Genomic DNA, 14142 nt, shown 5'->3' with positions numbered 1-14142 from the left:
CAAGATAGAAAACATTATGTCTGTCAGTGTATGACAAATGATCCAGACGAAAACAAATGCTGTGAAGCCAAGATCAGTGCATATTCAGGCAAAGATAAAAATGCTCCTACCAGAGCTTCTAATCTAAAGAGACATTTACAACGCTTTCATCCAGAAGTACTGAAAGCGGTGGATGAGAAAGACTGCATCCAAACCAATGAACCAGTGCCTAGCTCTTCCAGCCAAACAAAGGAGCAGAGAACTTTGCAGCCATCAGTTGCAAGATATTTTGTCAGTGACAAAGTTACTGTGACAATGACAGTAGATATATTTAAAAAACAGATCATAGAGCTTGTTGTAAAGGATAGTGTGCCTATTTCATTATTTTCACGACCAGCTTTTATGTGTCTGAATGGGGAAATGGCCCGCAAGCTAGGTGTTTCTCTGGAGAGAGATTATTAGAAAATTAGTAATCGAAGAAGCTTTTAAACAAAAGGAAGAACGTAAAAAAAACTCTCAAGGGACGCTTTCTGTTTCTTAAAATGGATGCCTGCACCCCTCACAGAGTGAACTATTTTGCCATCAATGTCCGATTTGTTTGTGACAAAAATGAAATAGTTACCAAGACATTGGCAGTAAAAGACACCAAAGCTCATCACACCAGTGAGTTTCTCCAGGTCTTGGTGGAAAAGGTTCTGCAAGACTATGAACTTAAAAAAGAGCAAGTTCTTTCGGTCGTAACTGACAATGCTTCAAATATGATAAGTACTATTAAGCTAATGAATGAGAGTAATAATGGTGACCAGCAGCTAGAAGAACATTCTGGGTCCACAGACACAAATGTTTGAAATAGAGGAACACAGTATTGTAACTGAGGAGCAAACTGAAGTTGCTTCAGATGAACAGCAACATGATAGTTTAGATGATCTTGTTGAAACTGTGTCAATACGTTCTTTCATTCATCACATGCGCTGTGTTGTGCATACGCTACAGCTGGCTATAAGAGACAGTCTGCAAGAAGGACATGCTGCACTGATTGGCAAGGTGAGAAAATTGGCTACTGTTGCCACAACCCCTAAAGTTGACTCAATTTTGAAGAGACGTCCTGGAAAAGGGGCAATTATTGATCAAGCCACACGATGGGGCAGTAGTTACTTAATGATTCAGCACTTGGTTAAACTGAAAACCTTTCTTGTAGACATGGCTAACCCTCAACTGACGCTAAATGAAAGTCAGTGGAATCAGGTGACTGAGCTGGAAAAATTGCTAGAGCACCCATTTACAGTGACTAAATAATTACAAGCAGAGGACTTAACTCCAGGTATTTTCTTAAAGGAGTGGAAGAACCTGATGTTTCGCCTGTCCCAAAGAGGAGGGTTAATTGCAAGTGGCATTGCTACATCAATGAAACAGAGAGAGGAGCTACTATTACAAAATAACATTCTTTTGGCAGCTGTTTATGTAGACCCAATGCATCGGATTCTTCTAGATGATCAACAGCTAACTAAAGGAAAAGAAGCTCTGTTTGAAATAGCAGTAAGGATGAAAGGGTTGCAGAACAGTCAGGAGGAACAAGAAGAATTTGGTCGTCCTGCCACATCTTCACCCTCATCAACTGATGAAGAATTTAATTTTGAAAAATATTTGGATCACAAGGACCGTGCAAAGCGTTCCCGCATAGAAGAAGAGTCATCCCTATCAAAGAACACAGCCAGGACATTTCAGCAGAATTTTTCATGTGCACTAAAAGAAACTGAGAAATTTGACCGTTCATCAAAAATAACAGTGCAACAAGCGATTCCTCTGTATCCTGACATTGTCAGAGATGTTGCCCGAGTGGTTACTGCTTTGCCACCAACCCAGGTTAGTGTAGAGAGGTTGTTCTCTGCTCTCAAAATAATTAGATCAGATTTGAGGGCATCCATGAAGGAGGATCTGACAGAGGCAATACTTTTTCTGAGAACAAATTTATAGATTTCTTCTTATTAACTGCATAAGTGTTTATTGCAGATTTACTTACAAGAGTTTATAAAAGTTTATAAAAGTTATTTGTTATATTCTAATTGTATTCTAATAAATATAGTTTTTGCTCTAAGTGGTCTGATTACTTATATGATGGTGAGAAACTGAATAAGCACGATGTTAATATTTTACAACAGTAAATTTATTGTTACAAATTGGCCATTTATGAAGGAGTCGGAGCCGGAACCTGATAAAATCTAGGAGTCGGAGTCACAACTGTGGCTTACCGACTCCACAGCCCTGCTCCACATGTGGTTGAGTGTCCATTATCCCCCACACGTCGGGGTTTTTTTTTTTTATATGGATTTCTAAGACCAACAGTACAGGTAGAATATCCTCAAAAAGTGAATGTATTTCGGATCTTCAATACAAAAAGTGAATCTCATGTATTCTATAGAGTCATTACACACAGAGTGATCTATTTCATGTGTTTATTTTTGTTAATGTTGATGATTACGGCTTACAGCCAATGAAAACCCAAACGTCATTATCTCAGTAAATTAGAATAATTAACATAAAACACCTGTAAAGGCTCCTAAGTGTTTATAAAGGTCCCTTAGTCTGTTTCAGTAGCTCCACAATCATGGGGAAGACTGCTGACTGACATGTCCAGAAGGCGTCACTGACACACTCCACAAGGAGGGGAAGCCACAAAGGTCATTGTTATAGAAGCCGGCTGTTCACACAGTGCTGTATCCAAGTATATTAATGGAAAGTGGAAGGAAAAAGTGTGGTAGAAAAAGGTGCACAAGCAACCGGGATAACCGCAGCCTGGAAAGGATTGTTAAGAAAAGGCCATTCAGTAATGTAGGGGAGATTCACAAGGAGCGGACTGCTGCTGGAGTCATTGCTTCACCACACACAGACGTCTCCAGGACATGGGCTACAAGTGTCACATTCCTTGTGTCAGCCACTCATGACCAATAGACAATGCCAGAAGACATCTTCCACAAGCTGTGGCAACCGTGGATTGACTTGAATTAGTATGATAAATGAGACTATAGGGAGCCTAGTATTCAATGGAAATATAATGGATGTTTATTCAAATGCTTGTATTATGATGGGAATTGGGGTGGCTCTGGCTGAGGTCTCTGGGGGTTGGGCGGGATGGGGGGGCTCTGGGTTGGGGGTAAAAAGTTATCTATAAATGTTTAATGTAACATGGTCATGAGAAATATTCTGATTGTTTATTCTATCTGATAAAAAAAAAACAACGCCAGAAGCGTCTTACCTGGGCCAAGGAGAAGAAGAACTGGACTGTTGTCATTGGTCCAGAGTCTGGAGGAAGAGTGGAGAGGCCACAATCCAAGCTGCTGGAGGTCTAGTGTGAAGTCTCCACAATCAGTGATGGTTTGGGGAGCCATGTCATCTGCTGGTGTAGGTCCACTGTGTTTTATCAAGACCAAAGTCAGCGCAGCCGTCTACCAGGACATTTTAGAGCACTTCATACTTCCCTCTGCCGACAAGCTTTTTGGAGATGGAAATGTCATTCTCCAGCAGGACTTGGCCCCTGTCCACACTGCCAAAAGTACCAATACCTGGTGTAAAAACAACAGTATCACTGGGCTTGATTGGCAGCAAACTCGCCTGACCTTAACCCCATAGAGAATCTATGGAGTATTGTCAGGAGGAAGATGAGACACCAGACCCAACAATGCAGACGAGCTGAAGGCTGCTATCAAAGCAACCTGGGCTTCCATAACCCCTCAGCAGTGCCACAGGCTGATCGCCTCCATGCCACGCCGCATTGATGCAAAAGGAGCCCGACCAAGTACTGAGGGCATTTACTGATCATACATTTCAGTAGGACGACATTTCAGATTTTACAACCATTTTTCAAGCTGTTGTTATAAAGTATTCTAATTTACTGAGATAATGACTTTTGGGTTTTCAATGGCTGTAAGCCATAATCATTAACATTAACAGAAATAAACATGTGAAATCGATCACTCTGTGTGTAATGACGCTATAGAATATAGGAGATTCACTTTTTGTGTTGAAGAACGGAAATAAATTCACTTTTTGATGATTTTCTAATTTTTTGGAGAAGCTCCTGTATAAGCAATAAATCCGTCCCCCTCACACGTGACAAAAGGTCACAGCGGCTGGTCAGCAATGGAGGGTAAAGACCTGCAGTCAGACCACCGAGTAAGAGACGTCCGTCACCATCGCGTTATCGTCGGGACCATCGCACTGACGCCAGAGGCCAGAACCCCCAGAGATAATTGTGGATGATGTCAGGCAACATCTGCGGGATCTCGCCATAGACCGCAGTCATTAGATCTCCTGCCAATACCCCATAGCAGTGTCTAATACGCCCTGCACCTCATATAAACACATGACGGTGGATTACCCCCAGATCTATTAGGGTGTCCAGTCCCAGATCTGCCGATGCCCCTCATTTCACCCCACTCCGCAGAAGGGATTCTCGGGACACAAATCTAACGAGTGGCTGTGTAGTATGGAGATGGCCCTTAGGGGTCACCACTTAGGGGTCACCAATCTGTCCCCCTGAGTCCCACCTTATACACAGGACTAGCGTCTACAGTGAGGTCAGATGGCCGTGGTGAGAAGGACGTGTGACCTGCCCCGTGTACCCGGGACGCGTGACCTGCCCCATGTAACCGGGATGCGTGACCTGCCCCGTGTTCCCGGGATGCGTGACCTGCCCCGTATAACCGGGACGCGTGACCTGCCCCGTGTAACCGGGACGCGTGACCTGCCCCGTGTAACCGGGACGCGTGACCTGCCCCGTGTAACCGGGACGCGTGACCTGCCCCGTGTAACCGGGACGCGTGACCTGCCCCGTGTAACCGGGACGCGTGACCTGCCCCGTGTAACCGGGACGCGTGACCTGCCCCGTGTACCCGGGACGCGTGACCTGCCCCGTGTACCCGGGACGCGTGACCTGCCCCGTGTACCCGGGACGCGTGACCTGCCCCGTGTACCCGGGACGCGTGACCTGCCCCGTGTACCCGGGACGCGTGACCTGCCCCGTGTACCCGGGACGCGTGACCTGCCCCGTGTACCCGGGACGCGTGACCTGCCCCGTGTAACCGGGACGCGTGACCTGCCCCGTGTAACCGGGACGCGTGACCTGCCCCGTGTAACCGGGACGCGTGACCTGCCCCGTGTAACCGGGACGCGTGACCTGCCCCGTGTAACCGGGACGCGTGACCTGCCCCGTGTAACCGGGACGCGTGACCTGCCCCGTGTAACCAATCTGTCCCCCTGAGTCCCACCTTATACACAGGACTAGCGTCTACAGTGAGGTCAGATGGCCGTGGTGAGAAGGACGTGTGACCTGCCCCGTGTACCCGGGACGCATGACCTGCCCCGTGTAACCGGGACGCGTGACCTGCCCCGTATAACCGGGACGCGTGACCTGCCCCGTGTAACCGGGACGCGTGACCTGCCCCGTGTAACCGGGACGCGTGACCTGCCCCGTGTAACCGGGACGCGTGACCTGCCCCGTGTAACCGGGACGCGTGACCTGCCCCGTGTAACCGGGACGCGTGACCTGCCCCGTGTAACCGGGACGCGTGACCTGCCCCGTGTAACCGGGACGCGTGACCTGCCCCGTGTACCCGGGACGCGTGACCTGCCCCGTGTACCCGGGACGCGTGACCTGCCCCGTGTACCCGGGACGCGTGACCTGCCCCGTGTACCCGGGACGCGTGACCTGCCCCGTGTACCCGGGACGCGTGACCTGCCCCGTGTACCCGGGACGCGTGACCTGCCCCGTGTACCCGGGACGCGTGACCTGCCCCGTGTACCCGGGACGCGTGACCTGCCTGGTTTACCCCAGCTTGTGTACCCCCGTGCACTCCCCAAGTCCCAGGAATAGGGTGGCCATGGCGCGTCCCATACAGGTGTGAATGATTTCCCACCACACTGTTAGCAGATGGGCCGGAAACGGACACATTGGGGCTTTGGATTTGTCCCCATCTTTTCATATCGACCTACAGGCTAAGTTGCACTGAGGATGAAAAACAAAGTTTTCTCGACCTCCGAGGTGCAAGAACATCCAGGTATGAGTTGTGCAGAGCCGCCTGCCATTGTCCTCTTTTCTTGCCCGAGCTGGTCCTCCTCTCATATTAATTTCTGAAAAGCCCATTTCTAGAATCTGCTCCGGGGGTCCTGACTTGGTGCTGTGTTTATTGAGGCATCCAGATGGTTTAGTGAGGTTGACGCCACCCGCTGTAGATGTGCGCCACCCGCTGTAGATGTGACCTCAAGGGCATTGAAATATGACCCCCGAGGTTTCTATATTTGGAGAGCACCACAAGGCTTGCTCCGCTATATGGTCATCTATCATCAAGAAGACAGACTTATGGCATCTACCAGTCCTGAATACTGATCACTGGGTTTAATAACTTCCATAGCCTCCTAGGTGACAGAAGACGAGGGTCCTGACACTTACCATACACCCCCTGACCAGGCATAATTCATCCATCGTCTGTCTCGTGGTGAGGGAGGAGGGCGGCTTTCTTTGGAGGCTCCAGTCCTCAGACAGGCATTATGGGTATGGAGGACGATGGTGGGACTTCTCAGGATAGGTGGGATTCATGTGCATACTCCCTCCGGCACAGTAAGAAGGTCCCGAATTTGCGGTCCCTCTCTGGTGACCGGAGATGGGAGCAACAAGCTGTGGGTGCATGACCAAAGAGCCCACCTCTACTGCGTCAACGATGGTTCTTCACCATCCACCTCCCTCATGATGTCCACCTTTGTGCAGTGCTCCTTAATGAGTGCAGGGAATCTTCCCGTATTCCTTCAGTTGGCACAGTGAAGGTGAGGAGTGGAGGGCGCAGTGGCCTTAAGCTTTACATGACAACATTGGGCGTCCTCCACGACTTTACGAGTAGCCGGGGGTAGACCTGCTCACCCAGATGCCCCAAATGTCGTGCAGCTGTGCAGCTCCAGGGACGTTCTTCCACCTAGTTTGGAGCTGCCCATGGATCCTGGATTTTTTTGAAGCTGGTGATTAGGTTCCTAAATCATCTAACGGAACCCCTGTCCTCCTTACTGTGCAATGATATGGAAGCCTGCGAGTCAGGAGAGAGGCGCACGTGTCTGCGGGGAGAGGAAGAAGGTGGTGACCGGCTCAATCCCCAACCATCACTGAATGGTGCTGTTGCTCCACAATAAATGGCCGGCCCATCTCCAGCATCATCCTGAAATATTACATCATGTGGGACTGATGGCTGCCGGCTCCACATTGTCGTAGGGCCCGGTTTATCGTGCCGATTCTCCAGGAGAGGTACCTCACGTTCTCGTGGCTCATTCTTGGCCCTTTATTAGCACGTCTGTTCTATCAGGATGAATAATCTTCATTACACCGGACCTTGTGGAGCGGATGACACAAGTATTGGACATGTCACCAGTCTTCTCAGTAAATCTATGGTAAAGGAGCGATTGTCATGAAATTCTCCCCATATGTCGGGAACAACCCGTCCAATGCACACAGGACAGAAATTCCCAGAGATGTCCATAAATTGTGTAATGATGAGAGATGACGCAGGATAAAGTACCGAACACGTTACTGAAGTGTTGTGATACTTCGTACAAAAGCCTTTGTGGTGGTGATGCCTCACAGCGCCTCCTTTCAGTTATTCATTGGCAGCCATGCCTGCCCGCGTCATCATACTGCCTCCACCATGTGTTACATAGGATATGCTGAGGATCAGGAGCCATGCCGAGGATAAGGAGCTGCTCCAAGCCTTCCCCAGACTTCCTTCTTCCATCATTCTGGTACAGGTTGATCTCAGTTTTGCTTTTCCAGAACTGGGCGGCTTCTTTACATGTTTTTGGTAAAGTCTAACCTGACCTTGCTATTTTCCGGCTGATTAATGGTTTGCACCCTGTGGTGACCCCTCAGTATTTGCTCTCATGAAGTCTTCTCTTTATGGTGGACTTAAGGCCCCGTCTCACTTAGCGACGCTAAAGCGATCCCGACAACGATACGACCTGTCAGGGATCGTTGCTGCGTCGCTATGTGGTCGCTGGTGAGATGTCAAACAGTGAGATCTTCCCAACGATCGCTGCTGCGATCTCGCTGTTTGACATCTCACCAGCGACCTGTAGCGACCTGTACAACGATGTCACATGGGAGCTATTATGACGATTCAGTGTCTGAGTCGTCAACGAGGTCGTTGGTAAGGTGTCAAACACAGCGATGTGTGCTACCCAGCGGGACCTCAACGATCAGAAAACGGTCCAGGCCATTCCGACACGACCAGCGATCTCGCAGCAGGGGCCTGGTCGCTGCTACGTGTCACACATAGCGAGATCGCTACTGAGGTCGCTGTTGCGTCACAAAACTTGTGACTCAGCAGCGATCTCGCTAGCGATCTCGCTATGTGAGACGGGGGCTTTAGATACTGAGACACCGACTACCTGGAGAGTTTCTCCACTATGAGAAGTGATCATCCGCCACTGTTGTCTTCCGGGGATGTCCAGGCCTTTCTGAGCTCCCGAGCACACCAGGACGCTTTCCTTCTTCTTCTTTTTTTTTTTTTATGCAGAATGTACAAACTTGATTTGGCCGCTCTTAACATTTCTGCTCTTTCTGATAGATTTATTTTTCTTTTTAAAATATTTTTTTTTAGCCTAATGATGGTCTGTTTCTCTTCCATTGAGAGCTGCTTTGTACGCATGTTGTGGGTTTACAGCAACAGCTTCCAAATGCGAATGCCGCACCTGGAATCAGCTGCAGACCTTTTACCTGCTTAATGGATGATGGATTAACTAGGGAAAAGCCCATGCAGCCATTAATGAGCTTCTGATATAATTGACCATTTACTTGTGGTCCCTTTAATAAGAGGCTTGTCCATATTAAAGAGCTGTAATTCCTGAACACTTCACCCAATTAGGATGTGAATCCCCTGAGATTGAAGCTGAGTCGCCACTTTACGCCCAGATTGGTGATATAACTGGATCTTGTGAAAAGCTAAAATGTTCTTAACTGTGTACATGGAGATTCCTGTATCAGTGTCTCCGCTGTGCTGTGTCGTGCGCTCTGCTGTGATGTCTGCGCCCGTACCCGGTCGCAGATTTCAGCAGGATCCTCAGCTCATCGACATTGTGAGAGAATGATCTGCACCTGTACAGCAGCCGATATCTGCGTGATCACAACATGGAGGCTTATAAGCAGAACTGACCCAGACTCGGAGGTCGTACAGTCCAGAAAACACGTTATCTAGATCTGCTAAAGATGGTTTCTCCACAACATAAGCCTGCAGCTGTTGTTTATTCAATCAGGGTTATACCAGTCTCTGTCTTCCTGTTCCAGGCATCTATCTCAGGGTACTCGGCCGCTGGGCGCTACTCCCCAGATTCCACAGATGGCCCCATAATCTCTGATGTAACGGAAGTGGCGGTCTCCAGCCCCCCAGCGTCTCCAGATCCCAGCGTACAGGAGAGGTGAGTATGGAGCCCACACGGCCCTCTACTGTTCAGTGCACACGAATGTTACTCTCCCCCTCTACTCTTCTAGATGCAGTCCAGTCATCCTGATCAAAGAAGAGCCCCTCACCCCTGATAGTCAGGTGACCTCGGACCCCAGCCCACTCCCTGCCGAGGACGTGGAGGGCTCCTTGTCTCCTACCACTTTCATTGACTCCATTCTGCAGGAGAACGACCCCAGTGTGCAAGCTGCCAGGGATGATGGGCGACTATCGGCCGAAGAAAAGGAACCCTGCCTCAGTGTGGCCTGCCTGGACAAGTAAGTGTGGTCCGAGGCTGGAGGCCAGTCATCCTTCCCAACCTCAGCAGGCGCGCGTCCCCTGACTGCTCCTCAGCCTGTGCTGCCTCTCCGTGCTCTGACAGCTCTCTCCTGTCCTGTGACTGCTGTGATCTCTCCTGTCCTGTGACTGCTGTGATCTCTCCTGTCCTGTGACTGCTGTGATCTCTCCCGTTCTGTGACTGCTGTGATGATCTCTCCTTTAGCCGCTCGCTCTCCTCTGTCGGCTCTGTGTCGCCCGCTCTCCTCTGTCGGCTCTGTGTCGCCCGCTCTCCTCTGTCGGCTCTGTGTCGCCCGCTCTCCTCTGTCGGCTCTGTGTCGCCCGCTCTCCTCTGTCGGCTCTGTGTCGCCCGCTCGCTCTCCTCTGTCGGCTCTGTGTCGCCCGCTCGCTCTCCTCTGTCGGCTCTGTGTCGCCCGCTCGCTCTCCTCTGTCGGCTCTGTGTCGCTCGCTCGCTCTCCTCTGTCGGCTCTGTGTCGCTCGCTCGCTCTCCTCTGTCGGCTCTGTGTCGCTCGCTCGCTCTCCTCTGTCGGCTCTGTGTCGCTCGCTCGCTCTCCTCTGTCGGCTCTGTGTCGCTCGCTCGCTCTCCTCTGTCGGCTCTGTGTCGCTCGCTCGCTCTCCTCTGTCGGCTCTGTGTCGCTCGCTCGCTCTCCTCTGTCGGCTCTGTGTCGCTCGCTCGCTCTCCTCTGTCGGCTCTGTGTCGCTCGCTCGCTCTCCTCTGTCGGCTCTGTGTCGCTCGCTCGCTCTCCTCTGTCGGCTCTGTGTCGCTCGCTCGCTCTCCTCTGTCGGCTCTGTGTCGCTCGCTCGCTCTCCTCTGTCGGCTCTGTGTCGCTCGCTCGCTCTCCTCTGTCGGCTCTGTGTCGCTCGCTCGCTCTCCTCTGTCGGCTCTGTGTCGCTCGCTCGCTCTCCTCTGTCGGCTCTGTGTCGCTCGCTCGCTCTCCTCTGTCGGCTCTGTGTCGCTCGCTCGCTCTCCTCTGTCGGCTCTGTGTCGCTCGCTCGCTCTCCTCTGTCGGCTCTGTGTCGCTCGCTCGCTCTCCTCTGTCGGCTCTGTGTCGCTCGCTCGCTCTCCTCTGTCGGCTCTGTGTCGCTCGCTCGCTCTCCTCTGTCGGCTCTGTGTCGCTCGCTCGCTCTCCTCTGTCGGCTCTGTGTCGCTCGCTCGCTCTCCTCTGTCGGCTCTGTGTCGCTCGCTCGCTCTCCTCTGTCGGCTCTGTGTCGCTCGCTCGCTCTCCTCTGTCGGCTCTGTGTCGCTCGCTCGCTCTCCTCTGTCGGCTCTGTGTCGCTCGCTCGCTCTCCTCTGTCGGCTCTGTGTCGCTCGCTCGCTCTCCTCTGTCGGCTCTGTGTCGCTCGCTCGCTCTCCTCTGTCGGCTCTGTGTCGCTCGCTCGCTCTCCTCTGTCGGCTCTGTGTCGCTCGCTCGCTCTCCTCTGTCGGCTCTGTGTCGCTCGCTCGCTCTCCTCTGTCGGCTCTGTGTCGCTCGCTCGCTCTCCTCTGTCGGCTCTGTGTCGCTCGCTCGCTCTCCTCTGTCGGCTCTGTGTCGCTCGCTCGCTCTCCTCTGTCGGCTCTGTGTCGCTCGCTCGCTCTCCTCTGTCGGCTCTGTGTCGCTCGCTCGCTCTCCTCTGTCGGCTCTGTGTCGCTCGCTCGCTCTCCTCTGTCGGCTCTGTGTCGCTCGCTCGCTCTCCTCTGTCGGCTCTGTGTCGCTCGCTCGCTCTCCTCTGTCGGCTCTGTGTCGCTCGCTCGCTCTCCTCTGTCGGCTCTGTGTCGCTCGCTCGCTCTCCTCTGTCGGCTCTGTGTCGCTCGCTCGCTCTCCTCTGTCGGCTCTGTGTCGCTCGCTCGCTCTCCTCTGTCGGCTCTGTGTCGCTCGCTCGCTCTCCTCTGTCGGCTCTGTGTCGCTCGCTCGCTCTCCTCTGTCGGCTCTGTGTCGCTCGCTCGCTCTCCTGTCGGCTCTGTGTCGCTCGCTCGCTCTCCTCTGTCGGCTCTGTGTCGCTCGCTCGCTCTCCTCTGTCGGCTCTGTGTCGCTCGCTCGCTCTCCTCTGTCGGCTCTGTGTCGCTCGCTCGCTCTCCTCTGTCGGCTCTGTGTCGCTCGCTCGCTCTCCTCTGTCGGCTCTGTGTCGCTCGCTCGCTCTCCTCTGTCGGCTCTGTGTCGCTCGCTCGCTCTCCTCTGTCGGCTCTGTGTCGCTCGCTCGCTCTCCTCTGTCGGCTCTGTGTCGCTCGCTCGCTCTCCTCTGTCGGCTCTGTGTCGCTCGCTCGCTCTCCTCTGTCGGCTCTGTGTCGCTCGCCCGCTCTCCTCTGTCGGCTCTGTGTCGCTCGCCCGCTCTCCTCTGTCGGCTCTGTGTCGCTCGCCCGCTCGCCTCTGTCGGCTCTGTGTCTCGCCCGCTCTCCTCTGTCGGCTCTGTGTCTCGCCCGCTCGCCTCTGTCGGCTCTGTGTCTCGCCCGCTCGCCTCTGTCGGCTCTGTGTCTCGCCCGCTCGCCTCTGTCGGCTCTGTGTCTCGCCCGCTCGCCTCTGTCGGCTCTGTGTCTCGTCCGCTCGCCTCTGTCGGCTCTGTGTCTCGCCCGCTCGCCTCTGTCGGCTCTGTGTCTCGCCCGCTCGCCTCTGTCGGCTCTGTGTCTCGCCCGCTCGCCTCTGTCGGCTCTGTGTCTCGCCCGCTCGCCTCTGTCGGCTCTGTGTCTCGCCCGCTCGCCTCTGTCGGCTCTGTGTCTCGCCCGCTCGCCTCTGTCGGCTCTGTGTCTCGCCCGCTCGCCTCTGTCGGCTCTGTGTCTCGCCCGCTCGCCTCTGTCGGCTCTGTGTCTCGCCCGCTCGCCTCTGTCGGCTCTGTGTCTCGCCCGCTCGCCTCTGTCGGCTCTGTGTCTCGCCCGCTCGCCTCTGTCGGCTCTGTGTCTCGCCCGCTCGCCTCTGTCGGCTCTGTGTCTCGCCCGCTCGCCTCTGTCGGCTCTGTGTCTCGCCCGCTCGCCTCTGTCGGCTCTGTGTCTCGCCCGCTCGCCTCTGTCGGCTCTGTGTCTCGCCCGCTCGCCTCTGTCGGCTCTGTGTCTCGCCCGCTCGCCTCTGTCGGCTCTGTGTCTCGCCCGCTCGCCTCTGTCGGCTCTGTGTCTCGCCCGCTCGCCTCTGTCGGCTCTGTGTCTCGCCCGCTCGCCTCTGTCGGCTCTGTGTCTCGCCCGCTCGCCTCTGTCGGCTCTGTGTCTCGCCCGCTCGCCTCTGTCGGCTCTGTGTCTCGCCCGCTCGCCTCTGTCGGCTCTGTGTCTCGCCCGCTCGCCTCTGTCGGCTCTGTGTCTCGCCCGCTCGCCTCTGTCGGCTCGCTGTCTCGCTCGCTCGCCTCTGTCGGCACAGAGCCGACAGAGGCGAGCAAGCGACACAGAGCCGCTTGCTCGCTCTCCTCTGTCGGCTCGCTGTGTCGCTCGCTCGCTGTGTCGCTCGCTCGCTGTGTCGCTCGCTCACTCTCCTCTGTCAGCTCTCTGTGTCGCTCGCTCTCCTGTCAGCTCTTCTTTATAATTGTGGCGGACGCCTTCATCCTGGATTTTTCCTGTGTTTGGGACAGTCTCTTCCCCCAGTGTGGCCCCTGACTCTTGTTTTTCTCCTATAGCTCCTGTGTTTGTCTCTTTCAGCATTTCTAGCAGTCGCCAGATGTCTGAGATGTCTCTCCTCTGCTCCTCTCCCTCTCTGCAGAGCAGGATGGAGCCCCGGTCAGATTTTTTTCTGTATGTTGCCTTCCTCGCGGCCTCCGCACTCTCACTCTTGGCCAGTAGGGCAGATCCTTCCCTCATCTGCTCGCACAGTGCGCCTCAGCGGAGCGATCCCGCTGGGGAGGGGGTGGTCACAGCTGCAGAGAAGGAGATAAGCCGCGATCAGGAAGTGCAGAAAGCCCTTAAAAGCTCCCATCATGCGTCATTTTACAAACTGGGAGGAGCTCTGTGCTCACATGATTGATTAAGACCTGTGCTTGAGACCTCCGAGGAGGAGACAGCTTGTACGTGTGGGCTGTGATGTGGGTGACCTCTCTACACATACAGCACGTCGGTGGCAGTTGGCATGTACAGTGGGTACGGAAAGTATTCACACCCCTTTACAGTTTTCACTCTTTGTTTCATTGTAGCCATTTGGTAAATTCAATAAAGTTCATTATTTTCTCATTAATGTTCACTCTGCACCGCATTTTGACTGAAAAAAACAGAAATGTAGTAATTTTTGCAAATTTATTATTAAAGAAAACCTGAACTATCCCATGGCCATACGTCTTCAGCCCCTTTGCTCAGTACTGAGGAGAAGCACCTTTTGAGCTAGTGCAGCCATGAGTCTTCTTGGGAATGATGGAACAAGTTTCTCACCCCTGGATTTGGGGATCCTCGGCCATTCTTCCTTGCAGATCCTCTCCAGTTCCGTCAGGTTGGATGGTGAACGTTGGTGGACGC

The 14142-nt window shown here is 53.4% G+C and overlaps 1 protein-coding gene across 7 annotated transcripts in view; it reads left to right on the top strand.

The window, feature by feature from the left end:
• Positions 1-14142, top strand: part of HSF1 (heat shock transcription factor 1) — a 57658-nt gene that overhangs the window by 33072 nt on the left and 10444 nt on the right. For 4 of the 7 annotated variants that reach the window (XR_013217112.1, XR_013217111.1, XM_077271561.1 and 1 more), the window contains exons 9-11: positions 9296-9426; positions 9500-9727; positions 13339-13416. Coding sequence is in view for 4 of the 7 variants with exons in the window: in XM_077271561.1 (XP_077127676.1) it covers positions 9296-9426; positions 9500-9727; positions 13339-13416 (437 nt within the window). In the remaining 3 variants the exon portion in view is untranslated. The remainder of the gene's footprint in view (positions 1-9295; positions 9427-9499; positions 9728-13338; positions 13417-14142) is intronic. The other 3 variants (XR_013217113.1, XM_077271564.1, XM_077271565.1) reach the window with 1 other exon arrangement.

Source organism: Ranitomeya variabilis, chromosome 6 (assembly GCF_051348905.1).
Source record: "Ranitomeya variabilis isolate aRanVar5 chromosome 6, aRanVar5.hap1, whole genome shotgun sequence".
Classification (NCBI taxonomy): domain Eukaryota; kingdom Metazoa; phylum Chordata; class Amphibia; order Anura; family Dendrobatidae; genus Ranitomeya; species Ranitomeya variabilis.
This window is presented reverse-complemented; position numbering and strand designations above follow the sequence as displayed.